Below are 25092 nucleotides of genomic sequence, written 5' to 3'. Positions count from 1 at the left end.
ATCTCCTGCCATATCAGTGGTAGTTCGGGACCACCAAGAGTAGCTATATCAAAAAAGAAAAAAGACAAATTGCAACCAGTGCTCTGTGCAAACACATTTAAAATTATATAGTGACACCGTAGCAGTACATTACTGGTCCCCGAGGGCCAATGGAATTTGATATGATTGGGAGAGTCACAGGGCCATTTTTTACCCACACATGCCTCACATAAAAGAACTGACTGGCTGAAAGGAATTAAGGCAGAATTACACTAGACTTAAAACAAAAAAAAGAGTTTTTTTTCTTTTAAAGTATTTCCTAAAAAACTAAACAGACACTTTCTGTGAAAAAACAAAAATAATTTACCTCTCATTAATGAGTAAAGCATTATGCACCTTTGAAATACAAGCATTCTTGCTGTGCTAAATTAATGGAGCCATGCTAGCTAGCACATCGGGCACTTTGCTGCTCTTTGCAATTTGCAGCTGGGGCAGCTGTAATGGACAATTATCTTACCATAATTCCAATGGCCCTGCTCTTTTCCAAATGCCTTTCAGTTCTATCATAATGCCAAAGAGGAAGATGAATAATAATGATACTATGCCACATACATCAAGTATAAAATGCCGATATCCTGTCTGCCACAAGTACACAGTGGGAAAAACGATGCACTGCAGTACAGGGAAAGGAACAGGATATATAGATTTTATTTGGCACGTTTGTCACAGAGTATCCCATCCTCAAAACATGAAATCAGTCACTTAATCCCACTTTACTCCCTGGCCTTGCCCTCCACCACAAATTATTTCCAACAAATACATTTGCATGGCAGAAAAGAAAGGAAACAACTCACTGTACTGCAGGGTAAGTTAGAGGGATTAGGCTTGGTAAATAGAGGTTTTGCTATTGAATAGTGGGGTGTCACTGATCATCATCATGTGCCTAAGCTTTGGCTTAGTCAGTTACTGTAGTTGACAAATGTCAAAAAAGGAAACATTTGAACAGGCGTAAATCCATCATTAAATATATGAATCACTTGGCCAGAAAAATGTGGCACATGCTAAGAATGGATTTTTCAATTTTTTTTGTAGGCTGGGACAGAGCTTAGGAAAGAATAAAGAAGTGAAGCAGCAGGGGTGAATGAGTGGGCCTTGGGGGGGAATAGAAACATACCTTTTTTTCAGTTTGCAATACATTGACAACTTTGTAACTGCTGTATTAATGCGGAAGCACATGCACATTGCACAGCCAACACTGCAGTGCCAAACTGAACCATGCTGCAATTAGGTCATGTGTCTGAGTACTCTAGTTCTTACCTATAACTTGCACAGGAGTAGAAAGATGCTTGATCCCAATACTCTCCTTAGAACCCTGACTGTCCTGCCCATCCTCAGACTCCAAAGGGGGAAAGAGGATGGGAAGATAAAGAAAAGACTGCCTTTTCTGGTCTTCGGATTTCTGTATCACTCTGTTTAAGTCTGTACCCTCCTTCTATTCATGTCTGTGGTATTTTCCCAAGAGACAGGAGACTGTGATGGTCTGATGAACCCACTGGCCAGGTATTTCAGAATGTAATCCTTCAAATGTTGATTTTCTCTTTCTGTTAATGCATAGATACTGCTAGGGGGCAAGTTTGATCCTGGTTCTAGTTTGCAGGCATAAGACCTATGTGGCTGAGGTTTTCTGCTTCCACTTTGTTAAATACATCCACAAAGTCCTTGCAAAAGGGGGATATTTCATTGGTATTACAAACAGAAGCTCCACCTTTACATAATAAGGATGCTACGTTTGGTTCTTGATGTGGTTCATGTTTTCCAGAACAATTTTCCTTGCACAATTCAGAGTTCATAACAATGGTTCTGGCACTCCAATCTATTGTTGGGTTATGTTCTGTCAACCATGGAAGTCCCAATATGAGCTGGGATTGTGGGGTTGAATTGGATGATTTCTTGATGTCCTTCTTGAGAGATTAATTTCACCGGATCTGTATGACTTACAATTGGTCCAGAAGATAGATATGTTCTATCAACTGCTCAGACTGCTTCATTCTTTGGTTTTCTTAGGGACCTCAAACCAATCCGTTCTACAAACTTTAGATCACAAAAGTGATAGATGGCTATGGAATCTATCATTACTTGTACTTTTGGACAAGATGAGACGAGGATGATCCACTAACTGGTGGATTTTTGGAGTTGTATTCTTATCTGCACTCACCAGTCCAACTCCTGCTACTGATGGCGCCACAAGTTTTTCTTCTGCAACAATTTAGGTTTCGTCAGGCAAATCTTCACAAAATGCCCACTTGCTCCACAGTATAAACATAAATTGTTTTTCTTTCTCTTCCCTTCCTTTGATAATGGGCCCCTGATAGTTCCTATCTGCATTGGTTTCACACCCTGTTGATTATTGGTGCCTTTTGAATTCTCCATCTTAACTCTATTGAACCTTGGTACACTGGAACGAAAATATAATTTTCTTTCTCCTTTCCTTTCATTTTGACAAAAATGTATTTCCAGGACTAAGTCTACTAAAGCTGAAATTTCGGTTGGTCTATTGGGTATCTGTGCTAGAGTGTCCTTTAATTCATCTTTTAAACCCTGACAGAAAACTGCAGCTTTTTTGTTCTCTGGCCATTCAATCTCTGCCACCAGTTTATTAAACTGGGCCAAATAAGCTACTAAATCTCGGTTTCCTTGTTTCAACTCTAATAACTTGTTATGGGTTGCCTGTGATGCCTTCCTCCTGTTAGAAGTTTGGGTAATCGTTTGTAACTAATGGCATGGACCATGATGCAGCATCACCACTGGGGTATGATAAAATAACAGCTACTGGGGACTGTGCGTCTGGGAAAATGGAAAGACGAAACATAAAGTGTAAGGAACATTGTGTCAGAAAAATCTGAGCCTTTTGAGGGTCTCCACTAAAATGTTCAGGGGGAGCTAGAGGCATAACTGGGGATAGAGAATGAATGACTTGAGCAGGTGCTTGAGAGATGGGGGTTTGCTGTTGAGTTAGAGGTTTCAGTCTCCGATGACTGAATTCTAAAACTTGTCCCTGACATTATTCCACAAATTTTTGTGGCTAAATCTGAAGCTTCTCTCCTAGAATTACCTATTTCTTGTCATAGGCTTTTATACTCCTTTCTCACTGTCACTAACTCCTTTTGGATACACTCTAAGATTCCTCCCAGATTTTTTAAATCAAATCCTTTGGCCATTCTGCCGGGGTGCAATATATTTACATGGGCACTTCACTCTGTCAGAGAACTCTTCTTCGTACCTATAAGTTGCACAGGAGAAGAAAGATGCTTGATCCCAATACCTTTCTTAGAACCCTGCCCATCCTCAGAACTAAGCGAGAGACTGAAAAACTCCAAAGGGGGAAAAGGGATGGGGAGATAAAGAAGAGACTGCCCTTTCTGGTCTTTGGATTTCTGTATCACTCTGTTTGAGTCTGCACCCTCCTTCTATTTATATGTGTGGTATTTTCCTATTTGCAAAGACTTATGAAACTGTGAAGAAACACATAATAACTATTACACTTCTATCATACGTCTTTTTCTTAAACATACATTCTAGCAATACAATCCTATTAATTTATTAAACATTACATACCCCTTGCAGCTAAGGCTTTACCTTCTCTTCAATGTGCATTAAAACGCTTGTCTTGGTTATTTGTCAATTTGCCTACTGAACAGAATAAATATGTACACAGCTCTTGTTTTAAATACGTCTCTGCTAAACTGTCCTCTTCAATTGTGCAGTAAAACTTTTAATTACTGTTTTATCAACTTCCTTTCAGAGCTATTAATACTTGTGTGTCTCCAGGGAGTCTTCAATCAGTCTGTATTGACACCAAGAGACACAGCCAGGATTCTTGGTCAGTTAAGTGTTGACTTTTAATTTCCTTTTCCTTTTGTACGTTTCTTCTTCGTGCTTTCTAAATTGAGTTAAATTAACTTTGTTGCAAATGTGTTTTTCTTCTCTTAACTTGCTCTCATAAATCAGGAACTCTGTGTAGAGACACTACTCTCTTAGATCGACTCACAATCAGAGACACTTGATTCCGAGACCCCTCCTAACATTTTCATTAGCAGAATTCTAGGTGTATGAGACACTACTTCTCCCTTACACCTCCTTAATAACAAGATGCAACTCATGGTTCTTTACTGCGTCTACTCAGAATTGAGACACTACTCTTCTTCTGTACTGCCACTAAAAGCGTCCCTTTGGAGTAATGCTAAGGACCAGCAATGAAGTCTGAAACGAGGGTATGGCTGACGCCACTAACCAGCCTAGCTTTCAGGAAGCAGCATAACAAGATTCACACAGGATAATTACTTCAGTGGAGTGTGCATTTTTGAGTTAGCACCCACTTCACATTCTATTCTGGGCTGAAGAAGTACACAAATACAGGGAGTGCAGAATTATTAGGCAAATGAGTATTTTGACCACATCATCCTCTTTATGCATGTTGTCTTACTCCAAGCTGTATAGGCTCGAAAGCCTACTACCAATTAAGCATATTAGGTGATGTGCATCTCTGTAATGAGAAGGGGTGTGGTCTAATGACATCAACACCCTATATCAGGTGTGCATAATTATTAGGCAACTTCCTTTCCTTTGGCAAAATGGGTCAAAAGAAGGACTTGACAGGCTCAGAAAAGTAAAAAATAGTGAGATATCTTGCAGAGGGATGCAGCACTCTTAAAATTGCAAAGCTTCTGAAGCGTGATCATCGAACAATCAAGCGTTTCATTCAAAATAGTCAACAGGGTCGCAAGAAACGTGTGGAAAAACCAAGGCGCAAAATAACTGCCCATGAACTGAGAAAAGTCAAGCGTGCAGCTGCCACGATGCCACTTGCCACCAGTTTGGCCATATTTCAGAGCTGCAACATCACTGGAGTGCCCAAAAGCACAAGGTGTGCAATACTCAGAGACATGGCCAAGGTAAGAAAGGCTGAAAGACGACCACCACTGAACAAGACACACAAGCTGAAACGTCAAGACTGGGCCAAGAAATATCTCAAGACTGATTTTTCTAAGGTTTTATGGACTGATGAAATGAGAGTGAGTCTTGATGGGCCAGATGGATGGGCCCGTGGCTGGATTGGTAAAGGGCAGAGAGCTCCAGTCCGACTCAGACGCCAGCAAGGTGGAGGTGGAGTACTGGTTTGGGCTGGTATCATCAAAGATGAGCTTGTGGGGCCTTTTCGGGTTGAGGATGGAGTCAAGCTCAACTCCCAGTCCTACTGCCAGTTCCTGGAAGACACCTTCTTCAAGCAGTGGTACAGGAAGAAGTCTGCATCCTTCAAGAAAAACATGATTTTCATGCAGGACAATGCTCCATCACACGCGTCCAAGTACTCCACAGCGTGGCTGGCAAGAAAGGGTATAAAAGAAGGAAATCTAATGACATGGCCTCCTTGTTCACCTGATCTGAACCCCATTGAGAACCTGTGGTCCATCATCAAATGTGAGATTTACAAGGAGGGAAAACAGTACACCTCTCTGAACAGTGTCTGGGAGGCTGTGGTTGCTGCTGCACGCAATGTTGATGGTGAACAGATCAAAACACTGACAGAATCCATGGATGGCAGGCTTTTGAGTGTCCTTGCAAAGAAAGGTGGCTATATTGGTCACTGATTTGTTTTTGTTTTGTTTTTGAATGTCAGAAATGTATATTTGTGAATGTTGAGATGTTATATTGGTTTCACTGTTAATGATAAATAATTGAAATGGGTATATATATTTTTTTGTTAAGTTGCCTAATAATTATGCACAGTGATAGTCACCTGCACACACAGATATCCCCCTAACATAGCTAAAACTAAAAACAAACTAAAAACTACTTCCAAAAATATTCAGTTTTGATATTAATGAGTTTTTTGGGTTCATTGAGAACATGGTTGTTGTTCAATAATAAAATTAATCCTCAAAAATACAACTTGCCTAATAATTCTGCACTCCCTGTAGAGCGAAGTGGAAATGGCTAACTTGGCTGCCATCTTGAGATTTCTCTGGTGCTGTTTCTTTCGCCAACCATTTGACTACATTTTTTCTTTTAGCTGGAACCTTTTATCACCTGAAATTACACTGATTGTCTGTATGTTGACCTTGGGTGTTCTTCGTGGGATCCTAACATCATGGGTGGCAAAATGCCATGGGCAGGAAGGTGATAAATGATGGTGGGTGGGATACATATCAGCCTCACTTAACAAATATAGTGAGTATACCAGTAATTGTCAATAAGCAAGCAATGTGACTTACCACCGGCCATCCCTCCTGCCGCTGGGACTCCCCCTCCAAACGCCTCTGCATCTGGTACACTAGCACTGTTGCAGGCCTGCAATCTTCACAGTAGGGTACCTAAAATCTATTCTTTTAGTTTTAGTGTACCAGTCCACAAGATATATAAGGGGAGAAGGAAAGCTTACTAATATTGCAGAAGGAAGCTACAAATAGTACAGACAGGAGGAAGTAAGCTACAGACGCTTGAAATATAGAAAAAAGGATAATGCAGGGATAACAAGAATGAACAAATATTAGATAGAATGAATGAAGAGGAGTTGGAAAAAAAGGAGACAGTCACAGTATAAAAAGTATTCTAAATGGTAAAAGTTAGGGAAATAATAATATTAAGAGGAAAACATACTGTGGCCAGCTGATCCGTCAGCTGCGGCCACAGCACTGGTGGTGGTGGTGGTACTTCTGTAGGAAAGTACCATCTTGCCTGGCATGTTACCCCCATTTTTACTGTATATATCTTTGTTTTTGCCTGTGTCACTGGGATCCTGCTAGCCAGGAACCCAGTGCTCATAAAGTGTGCCCTGTATGTGTTCCCTGTGTGGTGCCTAACTGTATCACTGAGGCTCTGCTAACCAGAACCTCAGTGTTTATGCTCTCTCTGCTTTTAAAATTGCCACTGCAGGCTAGTGACTAATTTTACCAATTCTGATTGGCACAATGGAACAACCTTATAATTCCCTAGTAAATGGTACCTAGGTGCCCAGGGTATTGGGGTTCCAGGAGATCCCTATGGGCTGCAGCATTTATTTTGCCACCCATAGAGAGCTCAGACAATTCTTGCATAGGACTGCCACAGCAGCCAGAGTGAAATAACGTCCACGTTATTTCACAGCCATTTTACACTGCACTTAAGTAACTTATAAGTCACCTATATGTCTAACCCTCACTTAGTGAAGGTTAGGTGCAAATTTACTTAGTGTGAGGGCATCCTGGCACTTGCCAAGGTGCCCCCACATTGTCCAGAGCAATTTCCCCAGACTTTGTGAGTGCGGGGACACCATTACACGCGTGCACTACATATAGGTCGATACCTATATGTAGCGTCACAATGGTAACTCTGAACATGGTTTTGGGGGGACAATTCCATGCATCCCCGGGTCTCCAGCATAGAGCCCGGGTACTGCCAAACTAACTTTCTGGGGTTTTCTCTGTAGCTACCGCTGCTGCCAACCCTCAGACAGGTTTCTGCCCCCCTGGGGCCTGGGCAGCCCAGTCCCAGGAAGGCAGAACAAAGGATTTCCTCTGAGAGAGGGTGTTACACTCTCTCCCGTTGGAAATAGGTGTGAAGGGCCTGGGAGGAGTAGCCTCTCCTGGCCTCTGGAAATGCTTTGAAGGGCACAGATGGTGCCCTCCTTGCATAAGCCAGTCTACACCGGTTCAGGGATACCCTCAGCCTGCTCTGGCACGAAACTGGACAAAGGAAAGGGGAGTGACCACTCCCCTGACCAGCACCTCCCAGGGGAGGTGCCCAGAGCTCCTCCAGTGTGTCCCAGACCTCTGCCATCTCGGATGCAGAGGTGTGAGGTGACAATGGGCAGCTCCGAGTGTCCAGTGCCAGCAGGTGACATCAGGGACCCCTCCTGATAGGTGCTTACCTTTCTCTGTAGCCAATCCTCCTCTGAGGGCTATTTAGGGCCTCTCCTGTGGGTATCTCAGCAGATAACGAATGCAAGACCTCACCAGAGTTCCTCTGCACTTCCCTCTTTGACTTCTGCCAAGGATCGACCGCTGACTGCTCCAGGACGCCTGCAAAACCCCAACAAAGTAGCAAGAAGACTACCAGCAACATTGTAGCTCCTCATCCTACCGGCTTTCTCGACTATTTCCTGGTGGTGCATGCTCTGAGGGCTGTCTGCCTTCACCCTGAACTGGAAGCTAAGAAGAAATCTCCTGGGGGTCAACGGAATCTTCCCCCTGCCAACGCAGGCACCAAACTTCTGCATCACCGGTCCTCTGGGTCCCCTCTCATCCTGACGAGCATGGTCCCTGGAACACAGGAGCTGGGTCCAAGTGTCCCCGACAGTCCAGTGGCCCTTCTGTCCAAATTTGGTGGATGTAAGTCCTTGCCTCCCCACGCCAGACAGTAATCCTCTGTTCTGCGTGACATGCAGCTGCTCGGGCTTCTGTGCACTTTTGCAAGACTTCCTTCGTGCACAGCCTAGCCCTGGTCCCCAGCACTCTGTCCCGCATTGCCCAACTCGCTGAGTTGGACCCCGACTTCGTGGGACCCTCTTTTGTTGTGCTGAGTCAACTGTCGTGCTCAGATCTTCTGAACGCCTGTTCTGGTGCTTCTGCGGGTGCTGCCTGCTTCTGCATGGGCTCTCCGTGTTGCTGAGTGCCCCCTCTGTTTCCTCCTCCAAGGGGCGACCTCCTGGTCCTTCCTAGGCCCTGGCAGCACCCAAAACCTTCAACTGTGACTCTTGCAGCTAGCAAGGCTTGTTTGCGGTCTTTCTGCGTGGAAACAACTCTGCATCCTCCAGCATGCCGTGGGACATCTTTTGACCAAAGGAGAAGTTCCTGGCACCTTCGGTTGTTGCAGAATCTTTGGCTTCTTCCACCCGGAGGCAGCCCTTTTGCACCTTCATCGGGGTTTAGTGGGCTCCTGCCCCCCTGGACACTTGCGTGACTCTTGGACTTGGTCCCCTTCCTTTACAGGTCCTCAGGTCCTGGAATCCGTCTTCAGTGCTTTGCAGTCAGTTGTTGTCCTTGCAGAATCCCCTATCTCGACTTTACTGTCTTTCTGGGGTAGTAGGGTAACTTTACTGCTACTTTTCAGGGTCTTGGGGTGGGGTATCTTGGACACCCTTAGTGTTTTCTTACACTCCCAGTGACCCTCTACACACTACACTAGGCCTGGGGTCCATTCGTGGTTCGCATTCCACTTTTGGAGTATATGGTTTGTGTTGCCCCTAGGCCTATTTTTCCCTATTGCATTCTATTGTGTTCTACAGTGTTTGCACTACTTTTCTAACTGTTTACTTACCTGATTTGGTTTGTGTGTGTATATTTTTGTGTATATTACTTACCTCCTAAGGGAGTATATCCTCTGCGATACTTTTGGCATATTGTCACTAAAATAAAGTACCTTTATTTTTAGTAACTCTGAATTTTGTGTTTCTTATGATATAGTGCTATATGATATAAGTGGTATAGTAGGAGCTTTGCATGTCTCCTAGTTCAGCCTGAGCTGCTCTGCTATAGCCACCTCTATCAACCTAAGCTGCTAGAAAACCTCTAATCTACTAATAAGGGATAACTGGACCTGGCACAAGGTGTAGGTACTACAAGGTACCCACTATAAGCCAGGCCAGCCTCCTACAACTTACAACCACCGCAGCACTGGTGGTGGCAGCCCCGGCTTCATCCTGTCACCCCTCTGAAGTCGTCTTCTTGCACTTGGGTGCTGATGTATGAAATAAAGAAGATTAAAAATAGATTAGTGATCATCAAATCAAACCGTATTTGTACAGCCCAGCGCTGTCACCCCTAAGAATATCTGGGCACTGATCATGCTGATTTTCTGTCGAACAGCCAGGTCTTGAGTCTCTTCCTAAAGTCCGTCAGGGAAGGTGCTATTCGGAGGTGGAGGGGCAGATTATTCCAGGTCTTGGTTGCGATGAAGGAGAAGGAGCGTCCACGGATGCGGTTACAACAGATGCGTGGGGTGCGAGGGAAAGGGAGGTGGAGCACAGGTGTTTTGCGGGCAGGAGAAAGTTCAGTCAATGGTTAATGTAGTGGAGAGCTCTGTATGCATGTGTGAGGATCTTGAACTGGCATGTTTCTGGACAGGGAGCCAGTGGATGTTTCTGAGGTGAGGGGTGAGGTCCAGGATGAGTCTTGCTGCGGTGTTCTGTATGTTCTGAAGTCTTTTGAGGAGGTGGGTGGAGATCAGTACTTCCTATTTGTGGGATATGAGCTTGAGGCAGCTGTCTCTCACCCATTTCGCCATGTTGGTCATGGCGTTGCAGAAGTTGGTTTTGGAGTTGGCGGGATACTCAGTAAGAGAAAGGATTAGATGGGTGTTGTCTGCATAGGAGATAATGTTGAGTCCGTGGGATCTAATGACATCTGCAAGGGGGGTCATGTAGATGTTGAACAGGATGGGGCTGATGGATGATCCTTGGGTACGCCGCAGATGATTTTTTGGGTGCAGAGGTGAAGGGGGGCAGTCAAATGCTCTGAGTGCATCCTGACAGGAAAGAGACAATCTACTTGGCGCTCTGCTGTATGCCGATGTTGTGAGTCTGTTGATGAGGGTGTGGTGAAGATGGTGGCAAACACGGCAGAGAATTTGAGGAAGATCAGGGCCACTGTCTCACTGCAGTCGAGGAGGGTTCTGTTGTCATCTATAGAAGCGATCTGTGCAGTCACAGTGCTGTGGTTGGCACAAGATCCTGATTGTGCGGCATCAAACCAGTGGCTTTGTTACAGGTATTCGGTAAGCAGTAGGTTGGTGGCTTTCTCAAGTACTTTGGCTGGGTAAAGGTCCAGGGAGATCAGTCAGTAGTTTTGAGGTCGCTGGGGTCAGCACATGGCATCTTTAAGAGGGGTGTGATCTCTGCATGTTTACCATCATCAGGGAAGGTTGCTGTGGAGATGGAGTTGGTGAGGATGTAGGTGAGTTCTGAGCTGATTGGGTTGGCTCCAAGGTTGAAGAGATGATGGGGGCAGGGGTTGTTGATGGCTGTGGTGGCCTAAGTTGTGAGTGGCAACCAGGTGTTTATCATTTGGCTGGTGATTGCTGGTTGGTTGCAGTTGTCGAGGCTGAGAATTGGGGCTTGAGAGTCAAAGTTGTAGATGGTGGCAACCTTGCTGTGGAAGTAATCTGAGGGGGTGTTGCAAAGACCTTTGGAGGCATGGATGGTGTTCTCTGTTGCTGACGGTTTGGAGTATTCCTTGATAATTTTGAAGAGTACCTCTGTGTGGTTGGCTGCAGTGTCGATGCAGGCAGTGATGGCTGCTTCTTTGATGCATAGGTGGTAGTTGTTGAGGGCTGCTTTGTGGGTGGCTCTGTCATAGGGGTTCTTGGTGGCGTGCCATCGCTTTTCGAGTCAGTAGCAGTTGCGCTTAGTGGTTCTGAGCTTCAGGGTGTACCAGTTGGCATGTTTCGTGGTTTTGTTGGTTTTCGCTGGTTTCAGCAGGGTGACTCTGTAGCCGCATTTGTTGATCCAGGGGGAGAAGTTCTGGACTGTCTGGTCGAGTGTTGTTGAAGTCTCAGGTGGTGTGGTGTTGAGGGCCTTAGTCCATACTGTCTCAGTAAATTTGCCTCAACTGTGGTGGGAGGGTGTTGTGGTGCTTGGCAGTGGGGGGGCTGGGCAACGGAGATGGTAAAGTGAACAATGGTGTGGTTGGTCCAGGTGAGTTCTGTGAAGTGGTATACTTAATCTCCCCAAAAATATTTTGACATGCAGGCGCAGTAATACTGTTCTTTTCTAAATCAGATTGCCTATAATACGAGTATTGAGTTCACCTATTCCAAATTTCCCAAACCTAAGCTATATTGGGAACTACAAATGCATTACAATGAAGAATCTTTACTTCTCAATTCCTTTTGAGGGGCCAACTCAGTTTGTCTTTTCAATGCATAGGTGCATACTACATATCACTGGGAGAATGCATGGGACTGTACAAGCTACATAAAGAAAGCCACAGAGAATGCTAACTCACTGATATTACTACTACCACTATCTTAGTGACAGGACAGAGGAGTCTACATGACTTCTGATATAATAAGTCCAAGCGATTGCCAACGAGTACGATTAGGTAGCTGGTACCTGGCTCCTCAAACTGGATCACATATTATTTGCAATGTTATGTAAACTTAAATTATCTCTGAGTGTGAGCAGCATGCTATTTGAAAATTACTCACCGCATCCAGCAGATCGAGCAGGTCCTGATCCCGGTTAAAAATGTCAGCTCAGTGGTGCGTCAACTGCTACTGGGTGTGTTTGACCCCAGTCCTCCAGCGCACACACCAGTGCACCCTTCCCCATAGAAGCCAGCGCTCCTGCAGGGAATATCGACATCCAGGCCTGACGCATGTTGCCAACATGGAGGGGAGGTATCGCTGCACAAGAAAAATTAGTGCTGCCACCTCCTCCTCTGAAAAAACAGAGTGGGCTGCACTCTTTAGTAGCACCGGCAACCGCAAGGTGTGCTGCTATCAGCCACACTGGCGCTGCCGCTCCCACTCTGACCCTGCTATGCCATGGCTCTGGGTGGGGAAAAAAAAGAAATACGAAAAGTAGGAAGGAATTAATAAAAGAAGGAGAATGTAAGGAAGTAAAGGGAAAACCAAAAAAAAGTACAAAAAGTCATGAGAAAAAAAGAAGAAAAAAAAAATACACAAGCACAAAGATGCACACTGATAAAATAAATGTAAAGGAGGGGTTGGTGAGGAGATGGGGGAGGACTGGTAAGATTTAGAATAGATGGAAAAATCAGGCCCACCACCATGCACAGAACAGAAAGCAGGTAAAACAAAACGGCCACGGGCATGCAACCAAGTGGTGTCATTCACTCTCATTTTTCAGTGCGGAACACGCTACTGGCACGCAAAAACAGTGGCATGAATGGGTGGCCTTGCATTAATTCTGGTCGTTCACAAGTTGTGCAGAATCTTGCAGACATTTTTTGGAACTCCGCGAGTTCCATCCAGGCCTGGGATAAAGTGTAGTAGAGTGGAGTATAGTAGACTGCAGTGCAATGGAAGGGGTAGCATAGAAACTGTCATATTGTAGAGTGGTGTGTCATAGACTATAGTGGCGTGCAATGCAGTAGAGTGGTGTGGCATAGCATACAGTCTAGTAAAGTGCATACATTAGAGAACCATGTTATACAGTAGAAGGTAGTGGCTTGTATACTACTGGAAAGTACGGTAGACTACAGTATGGTAAAGAGGCATACAGTCCAGTTAAGGTTTGCAGAATGGAGTGGTACAGTACAGTACAGTGTTGTACAGTGTAGTAGAGTTGATTGGTATACAGTGTTATAGCGTACAATGGAAAACAATTGCATAGAGTGGAGTGGCGTACAGTGGAGTAGTAGAGTAGAGTGAAATACTGTTTCAGAGTAGAGTGGAGTAAAGTGGGGTGTAGTGACATAGAAAGAGTTGTGTTCAGTGTTGTATAGTGGACTAGAGTATCAAAGAGAAGTACAGAGTGGAGTAGAGTGTTGTGCAATGGCATACAGTATGGTACAGTAAAGGAGACAGACAGGGATATAGGCAGGAGTAAAGTGTCAGAGAGTGGCATACAGTGTCGATGATGGTTGTAGAGAGAAGTTGTCAGACAGCTGAGTTGCATAGAGTGGATTTCTGTACAGAAGTGTAGAGTTAGATAAAGTCTCATACGGTGAAGTAGAGTTGAGTGGAGTGGCTAGAGTGGAGTAATGTACTATGGAGTAAAATATAATAGAGTGGATGATGTGTTGTAGAGGGGTGAGGTGTGTAGTAGGGTGTAGTGAAGTAGCATAGATAGTAAACAGTTGTAGTTTGGAGTGGGATCTCCTACAGTAGAGTCGAGGGGGCCTATCGTAGAGCATTGAAAAGTGTTTTATAGTGGAATAGAGTGTTACACACTGGAGTGTAGGGACATAGAGTGGAGTACAGAGTTGTACAGTGGAGTGTACAGGGATAGAGTGGAGTAGTGGGTTGTAGCGAGCCATAAAGTGTAGTTGACTTTTATAGAGTGGAGTTATCTAGAGTGAGGGAGATTGTCATACAATGAAACAGCATAGAGAGGAGTGGTGTACACTGTAGTGGTGTAAAGTGGATTACCATACACTTGAGTAGCATACAGTGGAATGGTGTACAGTGGAATCCCATATAGTGGAGTGTAGAAGAGTGGAGTGGAACAGAGGAGATTAGCGCAGAGTGGAGGGGTGTACAGTGGACTTGCATTGAGTGGAGGTGGGGTACAGTGGATTATGTACAGTGGAGCAGAGTCGAGGAAACTGTTATAACTTGGAGTGGTGTCACATACAGTAGAATGGAGTGCTTTGTTGTACAGTGTTGGAAACTGTCGTAGAGTGGAGTAGATTGTTGTGCAATAGAGTTTACGGGTATAGGGTTGAGTACAAACTTGGAAAGTGGAGTGTACAGTAATAGAATGGATTAGAGTCTAGTAGAGTAGCATGGACTGTATTAACGTTTTATAGAGTGGAGTTATATAGAGAGGAGGAAAGTACACCATAGTGGTGGTGAGTGAGGGAGAGTACATTTGAGTGGCATACAGTGGAGTAGCATAAAGTGGAGTGGTGTAGAGTGGAATAGCATATTGTGGAGCAGCATACAGTGTAGTGGCGTGCAGTAGCGTAGACTGGTGTGGCATACTGTGGAGTGGTGCAGAGTGAAGAGTTGCACAGTGGAGTGGCATATAGTGTAATAGCGTAATGTAGTAGCGTACAGTGCAGTGGTGTAGAATGTATAGTGGAGTGGAGTAGAGGATAATAACATACAGTGGAATGGTGTACAGTGGTGTGACATCCAATGGAGTACCATAGAATGGAGTGGCGTACAGTGGAGTGGGGTAAAATGGAATACAACACAGTGTAGTGGCAAACATTGAAGTTGCATAAAGCATATTAGTATTAAGGGGAGTGGAATATTGTGGAACAGCGTAGAGTGGAGTACAGTGAAGAGACATAGGGGGTCATGGCGGCCGCCGCCCGCCGGGCGGAGACCGCCAAAAGACCGCCCCGCGGTCAAATGACCGCGGCGGTCATTCTTACTTTCCCGCTGGGCCGGCGGGCGATCTCCAAAAGATCGCCAGCCGGCCCAGCGGGAAAGCCCCTGCAAAGAGGAAGCCGGCTCCAAATGGAGCCGGCGGATTTGCAGGGGTGCGACGGGTGCAGTGGCACCCGTCGCGATTTTCAGTGTCTGCAAAGCAGACACTGAAAATCTTTGTGGGGCCCTGTTAGGGGGCCCCTGCACTGCCCATGCCAGTGGCATGGGCAGTGCAGGGGCCCCCAGGGGCCCCACGACACCCATTCCCGGCATCCTGTTCCTGGCGGTAAAAACCGCCAGGAACAGGATGGCAGGAAGGGGGTCGGAATCCCCATGGTGGCGCTGCAAGCAGCGCCGCCATGGAGGATTCCCTGGGCCAGGGGTAAACCGGCGGGAAACCGCCGGTTCCCCTTTTCTGACCGCGGCTTTACCGCCGCGGTCAGAATGGCCCAGGAAGCACCGCCAGCCTATTGGCGGTGCTTCCGCGAACGTTGGCCCTGGCGGTCGGTGACCGCCAGGGTCAGAATGACCCCCATAGAGTACAATAGTGTAGAGAAGCATAGCGTAAGTGGACTAGCAGAGAATGGAGTGGCGTACACTGGAGTTGTGTAGGGTGGGGTACTGAATAGTGAGTTGGCTACAGTGGAATAGCGTAGAGTAGAGTGGAGGGGCACAAAGAGGAGTAGCGTATAGTGCAGCAGCATACAATGCAGTGGCATACAGTGAAGTGGTACAGACTGGAGTGTTGTACATTGTAATAGCACAGAGTGGACTGGCGTAGAGTGGAGTTGTGTACAGTGTAATAGCATAGAGTGGAGTGTTGAATAGTTGAGTGGTGCACAGTGTAATACCATATAGTGGAGTTGCGTACAATAAGGTTGCATACAGTGGAGTGGTGTACACTGGAGTGGTGTACAGTGGGGTGGGGTAGAGTGTAATAGCGTACAGTACAGTGGTGTATATTGGAGTGGCACCCAGCCTGAACCTCTGAACAGAATTACACCAAATTAGGCAGAAAGCAAGATCTTGGTCTTGAAAGAGCCCTTTTTATGGGCGACCACAAAGTGCTCCATTCATTCTGTAATCTCTCTTTGGGCTTGAAACCACGGCCATGCCACGTCAGTCACTTACATTGGTTTGTGGGCTTGCCTTTTAAAATCTGCTTGCTTTCATTTGTGAAAGGCATGCATACGTCATGCCTTTTCCGGTGTTTAGCCCACCTACACAGCACCGGTAAAGTACCAAAAACATACGAGGCTCGATGTTTTCAGCCTGGAGTCTGGACTACTTTATCTGTTTATTTTCCACACAGCGCGATTGTGCTGAATTTTACATAGCGCGATCGTGCTGCATTTTTTTTGCTTTACAAAGCTAATAGCTCTAACTCGAACAAATGCAAGACCCGCTGCACTGAAAATGCTTGTTGTAATTTGGTGTAAATCTGTTCAGTAGTCTCAGAGTTATTAAAGGTAAATAATATAGATATCGAGGGATGCGGATCCTTCGCAGATCCACCTGTGGTGGATCCACAAATCTGGACGAAAAGTAAGGACCTGATTGGCTGGCCGCCACCTGAAAGTAAAGTTGTAGCAGCCATTTCGTTTGTCACTTGGCCCAAGGGAGGGAAAAATAAAGTGTGAAAGCACATAAGGGGTCATGATACAGGTATCCTGACCTCATAGGACACATACAGGGGTCCCTGAGAGGCACCTCATGGGCAAGATATTGCCCAAATATTTACCAATCTGCAAATCCACAGCGGCACTCAGTGTAACTTTGCGAAGAAGCCCCTGATTCGAAGCACAATGAACAAGAAAATACACCCACTCAAACACTAAACCGACCACTGCGCATGGCCGAAGGCTGTGCGCAGTGTGGGGTTGGGTACATACGGGGATGTTGGCCTCAGGGTCTGGCGTGGTCATCCACCACGCACAGCCGTATTAACATTTGTAATTATATGCTGCTTTACACTAAACAAATACACATTCACTGAAAAAAACAAAGCTGGCAGGGACGTTATAGTTAGAATCATGTTTTACACACACGAACCCCTAGGAAATTCAGCAGCTATAGTTATACTGATCTGAAGAAACTATAACTTGTGCCATACTATAACTGCTGAATTTCTATGGTATATATATATATATATATATATATATACAAGAAATGTTCGTCCTGCGCTGGCGTGTTCTGGTGTGCTTCTTTTCACGGCGGTGCTGGTTTCACGGTAGGACACCCGTTACAATATAAAGACGATTTCCTTAGTTTTGCAAAAGAAAAAACCACACTCCAAAGGTGTTCATTTTCACATGCTTTAATGCTGGGCTCTGTATGCTTCACAAGGATTGTAAAAACGCCCGACGTGTTTTGGTCATTACGACCTTGTTCACAGGCATTTCCTGTCGTGCCCCTTCTCAGTGTTTATGTACACACTAAAGAAAACTAATGAAAACTATTTTAAACAAAACAAACAAATATATATATACAAACTCACTGTTTCTACCTAATTTCTAATTCCTAAATGTGCTAATTTACCTCAATTTTGTTTGAATTTCTCTTCATACAACATCCATGATCGTTTGAAAATTATATTGTATTATGGGTATACTAGTTTCTCATTCACCATGCTTAATTGCATATTATAGTACGATATTCCAGATGTTATATTTATAATTTTCAGATGTTTAAACAATTTCTTTACAAATTTTATGCCATCCAAAATTGACTTTTAGGAGGGCACCAAATTTGCGAGATAAAATAACAAGAAATCATTTCAGTTCTCCAAAAAAGATGAATTGGCTTCAGAAACCTCGATTTTGGAAGTGTGGTAATTGTAAAGCATGTAAGATATACTATTGAAAATGGAGTTGTAAAACGAACTCGACAACATATCACTTGCAAGAGTCGATACACAGTCTATGTCATTGAATGCCCTTGTGGTTTGAAATATGCAGGGATCACTATATGTGAAACCAAGAAATTAATCTTAGAACATATTCGGGCTACTATAAATGTAGATAGAAGCTATGCTACATCAAAACACATGGAGCAAGCACACAATAGTCAATGGGAACTAATGACATGCTATGCAATTGATCAAGTTCCCATTAATGAACGAGGAGGAGACAGAGAGAAAGTTACGTCAATTGGAATAAAGATATATTCTAGAGATTCGTTCATTGACTCCTTTGGGATTGAATCAGGACGAAGAATTATTTGTACATTTATAATGCTAAGTTTCAATTGATTTAATGTAAGAAATTGGAATTATGATGGATGTTTCGTTTATGTTTTAGTATACAGTATTTTAACATTATGGGCCTGATTACAACTTTGGAGGAGGGTGTTTATTCGTCCCAAATGTGACGGATATACCACCCACCGTATTACGAGTCCATTATATCCTAAGGAACTCGTAATACGGTGGGCAGGATATCTGTCACATTTGGGACGGATTAACACCCTCCTCCAAAGTTGTAATCAGGCCCTATATGTTTATTAGGCTTTTTTTAATTTGATATTGGTGGGGTTTTCTAAAAAAAAATCTCAGTGTTTTAAGAAAATCAGCACACTGGAGTGCATGAGAAAATTTATGATTTATAAGAATGGCATATAAATTTACCTTTTCTAAAGTGAGAGTAATTATAGATATCAGTAATATACGTGCCATAAAATTAGTAAAGACATTGTTTAAACATCTGAAAATTATAAATATAGCATTTGAAACATAGTACTATAATATGCAGTCAAGCATGGTGAATGAGAAACTACTATACCCATAATACAATATAATTTTCAAACGATCATGGATGTTATATGAAGAGAAATTTGAACAAAAATGAGGTAAATTAGCATATTTAGGAGTTAGAAATTAGGTAGAAACAGTGAGTTTGTATATATATATTTGTTTGTTTTGTTTAAAATAATTTTCATAAGTTTTCTTTAGTGGGTACATTAACACTGAGAATAAGCACAACAGGAAATGCCTGTGAACAAGGTCGTAATGACCGAAACGCGCCGGGCGTTTTTACAATCCTTGTGAAGTATACCGAGCCCAGCATTAAAGCATGTGAAAATGAACACCTTTGGAGTGCGTTTTTTCCTTTTGCAAAACTAAGGAAATCGTCTTTATATATATATATATATATATATATATATATATATATATATATATATATATATATATATATATATATATATATATAATAATTGATGCATGTATTTTTTTATTTATGATTGTTTTATTCCAAGAGGCTGAAGGGCTAGAGAGACAGATGAAGCTGTCCCATAAAAGCTCTCTCCTCTATGATAATGAACTGCTTTTATGGCAGTTTCAAGCAGTTCTAACCACACACAGTGATAACAGAAAGAACCTGTGGTATTTAAATTGTAAGTGAAGGTGGCAATCAAATGACTAAGTTAACACATGTTGGACCCTATACTCAGGCATAATGACTAGAATACAGTGTGTCCAAGGACGATCGGACCTATATATATAGATGTACCGCCATGAAAAATCCAAAATGATTCTTAAGCATAGCAAGAATGTGATGGGCCCTACTGTAAGAACATAAATAAACGCCCCTCACCTCATAAGGCTAGTAAAATGCAGCCCTATTATTTGTGCAAATGCCCCCTCACATCTTGATCTTGCGTCAGTGCCCTTGCTGCATCATAAATAGCTAAGCCTCTGTAGGCAATAGAAAGAAACATAAAAGTAGGGTGTTTATTACAATGTGCCACTGGTCACCAAGTGAGTAGAAACAGCTAAGGCACCAGCGAGGTTATACCTTACAGAGGTCATTTGCCTCTGAACAAAAGCAAAAGCGGAATAAACTCTATGCTGTTCAGATGACAAAATCATGGATATAAAATTATAAAGGTTGAGCAGGCATTGAAGAAAAAACAAAAAGTAATTTAGATCCATGCACCCTTGAAATGAATGCACAGAGATGTCTGATGAGGTCATGTCACCTTGTGCACCATATGGTGAGCCTAAGGTTGAATGCATGCACAGTACTGCACAAACACACATTAACTAGATTTAGAACCTGCACCGTGTGGAGTCTATTCAGATCCATTCATCGGGGTGAGGTAAGTGGGAGAGCCTTTTACCTGAAGGTAGCAGCACACAGCGGCCTAGATGTATCTGGTTACTTACAACCCCCCCATAGGCTGAATCTGCACACTGGCAGTTGCTGCACACAGAGGTTTGCTTTGCCTGGTTTGCCTTGTTCCATATTAATGTAGCTCTGCAAATTGAGCACACCTCATTTCAAAGACCACAAACTCTCCTTTAAAAGTCATTCCCGCGAAACCTAGCAATACCTAATTTCATGTAGCTCATCGATTAATACACCAACTAATGCATGAATGCATATATCCCATTCTCCCACTAAAGATCACACCTACTAACTCTGGTACTACAACACCTAGTCAGGGGTAGTAAGTGTTATATAAAAGCAACTACAATACTATAAAATATGCAAGCCTCAAAGATATTAATACTATAACACTGAGAGGCTGGTAAGTCAATTGTTATTTATACATGCTGCATAATTATTCCTTTTTATTGCTTCAATATCCCTTCAATGTAAGGAAGAAAGGCAGAAAGGCAGATTACAGAAAAACCTGTGCACTACAGCAAAGTGGCCTGGCAGCTCTTTTCCACTAGTTTTGCAGCTTTTGTTACAGGGAACTAGCCAACAGATTTTTGCTCGGATCTATAATGCATAACTTATGTTTTAACGTGGCAAAAATTATTAAAACATAGTGTTAATGCTACTATGTTCTACAATTCGCACTGTGCAATATCCTAAGTATATGTCTAAAACGGACGAACCATCCTATATATGTTTTAAGAAAGGCCTAAAAAGGGAACTGCTCCAGCTTCCTTATCACTGATCTACATCCAGGCAGGAGCTGGGTATTCCCTTCTCTACATGGACTTTAAATTAATAAAATACTAAGTAAATGAAGCAATTTCAAGCACATGCTAACAGATACTTTGCCTAGAAATCACGTTACACTTATTATACAGTTTTAACAAAGAAACCATATGTCATCTTGCTTTGCAACTATTTATGATTGTTTCGTAATACCAAACAAAACAAAATGATTTTGCCCCGAAAATAACGATTTTTCACTTTTATAAAAGTTGAAGAAAAGTAAACAGAACAAAATAAAAAGCACGTTCAGTAAGATCAGGTATTTTGCCCTCCGGTTGTATCGTGAACTCGTTTCCCTCTGCCCACAGATGCAAAATGGATCTGTGTGCCAGGATTGGAAGGGTTTGCATTCATTAACTCGGTATCTCTGTGAGTTGCACATGCGCTGAAGGCAGCACGCTTCTATAAAGCAGTGGTTGCCGCGGTTTCCTCTATGATGTCCACAGCGAATGCACTGAGTCTGATTTAGTTACTCAGCAGGAGCTCCTCTTTGATGGCGGAGGAGGTCGCCCCCGCCAGCAGCTGCAGCAGCTGCAAAACTTGAAAAATCAAATGATAATAAACCGTGTTTATTATCATGTAACTTTTCAAGGGGGGGGCGGGGCCGTGGAGGATGAAAGCCATGGAGGGGGGAGTGGTGTTCGCTGCCCTCAGTGCATATGTGAGTTTGTCCGGTCGTCTCAGGACGGCCAAACCCACATGTGCACCGTGCTGCCTCCAACTCGAGGTGCGTTGCCTGGTTGGAGACAGAAGGCACAGACTCCCATTCTGCCTAGGAGTCTTAAGCCAGGGCACTCAGGCCTATGCTGGCGCTGCTGTAGTGCTTCCAGCAGCATGAGAGCAGCATGAGGATTGCCCGCAGGGCAGGCTGGGCCTGCCTGCAGTGGAGTGAAGAGCGGTGGTGCGGTGATGATTGAGGTAAGGTTTTTTTTATAACTTTTTTTTGTTTTGTTCAGCTCTCTACCCCATGCCTCGCCACTTTGCCCGGCCGCGAGACACGGCTCCAGTTACTCCGCCAGAATTGTGAGGGCTATCCCGCCTGTCTTATTACACATGCCATACTCCTTAATGCACTTGTAATTAGGCGAATGGGATATCCGTCACAGCTGCAGTTGCATCAACTATCTGCCAACCTCTACATCAGACCCTAAGTCACACTTAGTGCATGCACTCTATGCAGCCCGTTATCTGCAAAAAAACACTCACGGTCTCGTGACGGGCAGAACGAGTGCATGATAAACACTTTTTGTTCTACTAACATCCTCAAGAGCAGAAGAATTACTGAAATGAATATCAATACATTTCTAAATTTCTACTCTGACTGGCTAATGCAGGCGAAGCCAGCGTTGGGTGACTTTATTTTGCCCCTGAGGAAAACATGGCGGATTAATTACTACTTGAGCACATAAAAAATCTCAACTTTAGGCACATAAACTATATTAAAAACAGAGGCAGGCTTCTAATGCTTTTGTGAAGGCACATAAAACTGATGAGCTCCACTTAATTCCTTTCCATGCTTACAGGAATCAGAGCAAAAACGGCATTTAATGGCAGCTGGCTCCATACAAACACTTTACTGTTCCTGAATAAATAAAAAGAAAGTGGGCGAAAGAAAGAAAGAAAACGGCATTTTTCAACATTTACGTTTGTAGTCTTACCTTTCCGCAAGCTATCATTGAAAGAGCCAGCTGGTACCAGAGGTGAAATTCACCACATGCAAACTTCATCGCTCGCTCCAAACACTGAAAGATATATTTGAAAGAATATCAATATGGTCAACATTTAACTGCTATTGAGCTTTTTTTCTTTGGTGTGCTTGCTTCTGACATTTTAAAGGAATACTGTTAAAACACCTGTCAAATAATAGAACTGCATGTGTGCCAATGATCTGATATTGAAAGCTTTGAGGTCAACTTTTATGTCTCAGACACAGCTGCCTAATAGCAGCAGACCTATTGTATTCAATATAGGCTTAGAGTCAGCTTTTGGTCCACCCCTTGCTCATCATCATTCAGTTACTGTGTTGTCTATCTTAGTTCCTTCTTCTTTGTTGGCTTTACTTTCTATTCTTGTATTTGTCTCTTCCAAGAAGCATTTTGGTCTCAGTGTTTTCTTGCACTGCTGACATCAGAACAGATGGGGAAATACTGTTTCCACTCAAATTACTTGTAATTTAAAATTCTGGTTAATGATAAAAGTTAGATTTTAAGTCACTATTCTAAAAATGCCACTTTTAGGAAGTCTTTCTTTTACTTTCACTAAGCTGCTGTGCAGCCTTAAAACCCACCACCATAGGACCCCAGAGTCCATAACCTATAGGCAAAAGAAAAAGCTGCATGAGTACCGGCAATTTGACTTAACCTCTCCCAAAGTCACTAACATAACCCCTGAGAGACTTAGCGTGCCTTCATAACATTGACAAGGGGCCCACCGTTACTCCAAGGTGGCCCCCTAGTAGAGTAAAAGTGCTGCTGCTTCACCTCTGCCCTTTCAGGCACAGTGAACTAAATATGCAAATTCTTGGTGCCATGGATTAAAAGGAACAACTTCACCCAAATGTCTGCATACCTTATTTGCTGTCTCGGGCATAACAATGTCTTTTACTCATCTTGCTCCTGTTACCACATTTTTTCTTTTGGGCATTCTTCCATCTGTTCTCTCCCTTGTGTCTTCCCAGGCAGGTGCAGTGTGAAAGGTAATGAGTAAATGCAGATTCCATCCCCACCATCTCCTCTCCTAGGTGAAGGTCTAATTACTGGCTAATGGGCCGACTGTGGGCCTACTTGATCCTCCGACTGGCAACTCGGCTAATTATCTTGGCCAGGCAGGGGAATCTAATTAGAAACTGGAGCAGAAAAAATGATGAATCTTGAGGTTCCTCAAAGAGTGCGTATATATGGAAATTAATGTCAAATCGGCATTCAGGATTGTGATTTACCATAATATTAGTGCACCAAATAGGTCCCTGGTCCTAACTATGGCAACAGTGTAGTTTGATGTAGATTTTGCCCATAGTGTATAATACAGTGCAGCACACACTTTTCAGTAATCACTACATATGTAGAAACTCACACTAGTAATGCCTCCCTATATATGCTGCCCACATAGGCATGAATCTCTGTAGGAACCCTTATGCTACAGGCTACCTGTGTGCAGATACTTGGCTGACATGCTCAGCCCACACACATATTCACACATGTTCACGTTCAACCATTCCATGGCATCTTACCATAGCTGCACTGCAGTGGACCTTATCTGAAAAGGCAGACACTGGCAGTTAGCACTTCCACTCCATTATACCAGAGCTTACAACAGTTGAGACTCAGGTAGTGAAACTCAGTCATGGCAGAAGTCCTCAAACCAGGTAGTCTAAAAAGTGAGACATCCATGGGGGTTAAATGGACAGAACCCATTTTCCACAGCTGCAAATGTCAAAACTATAAATAAAACACCAATATTTCCTACACTTTCCATGGGAAATTGCTGTATCATTTTGACTTGCTGTTGTCCTGCACCAAGGAAGACCTCAAACCCTGGGCATTTCAGTCAACTAGAGTCCAATGGATTCTGTGGATCCCTGCACAACGTGTTAATCTGAATGCACTGCAAATGTCAAACTATGTATAAAACACCCAATATCCTCTCCCTTTCCACAGGGGAAGGATGTAGTATTCGGGCCCTGGTTTGTCCTGCACCCACAGCCATTACTGGACATTTCTGAAAAATGGAGACCCACCTGAAAGCAGAAAGGTATAGCTCATGTGGATCCCAGCATGTTTTCTCACCCAGAATACCATGCAAATGCCCAAACTGTAATTAAAACCACCCAATTTTCTCTGAGGTTCCCTGGGGGATGGCTCTAGTATTGGGACTTGGGGTCATCAGGCTCCCGGGACCCATAACAATTCAGTGCATTTCTGGGTCGTTCCTATCATGAGCAAAAGGCCCACCCACACACAGTTTCATATGAAGTGTGGGTGTTAGAACGTTAGTCATTCTCCACAGATACTTGGACTTTCCCTGACAAAAATAGGAGGACATTCTCCAATTTCACCCAATGTTTGACATTTTCAGGGCTATTTGAGTAACACAATTTTGTGGGATCCACACAAAGCACAACACCCTG

The 25092-nt window shown here is 43.6% G+C and overlaps 1 protein-coding gene across 2 annotated transcripts in view; it reads right to left on the bottom strand.

Annotated features, from left to right (window-relative positions):
• Positions 1–25092, bottom strand: part of TTC7A (tetratricopeptide repeat domain 7A) — a 1654710-nt gene that overhangs the window by 833036 nt on the left and 796582 nt on the right. For both annotated transcript variants that reach the window (XM_069234028.1, XM_069234029.1), the window contains exon 10: positions 22625–22708. In XM_069234028.1, coding sequence (XP_069090129.1) covers positions 22625–22708 — 84 coding nt within the window. The remainder of the gene's footprint in view (positions 1–22624; positions 22709–25092) is intronic.

The sequence above is a fragment of the Pleurodeles waltl genome, chromosome 5 (assembly GCF_031143425.1).
Source record: "Pleurodeles waltl isolate 20211129_DDA chromosome 5, aPleWal1.hap1.20221129, whole genome shotgun sequence".
NCBI classification, from domain to species: domain Eukaryota; kingdom Metazoa; phylum Chordata; class Amphibia; order Caudata; family Salamandridae; genus Pleurodeles; species Pleurodeles waltl.
Note: the sequence above shows the minus strand (reverse complement) of the source record. Positions and strands in the feature narration are given on the sequence as shown.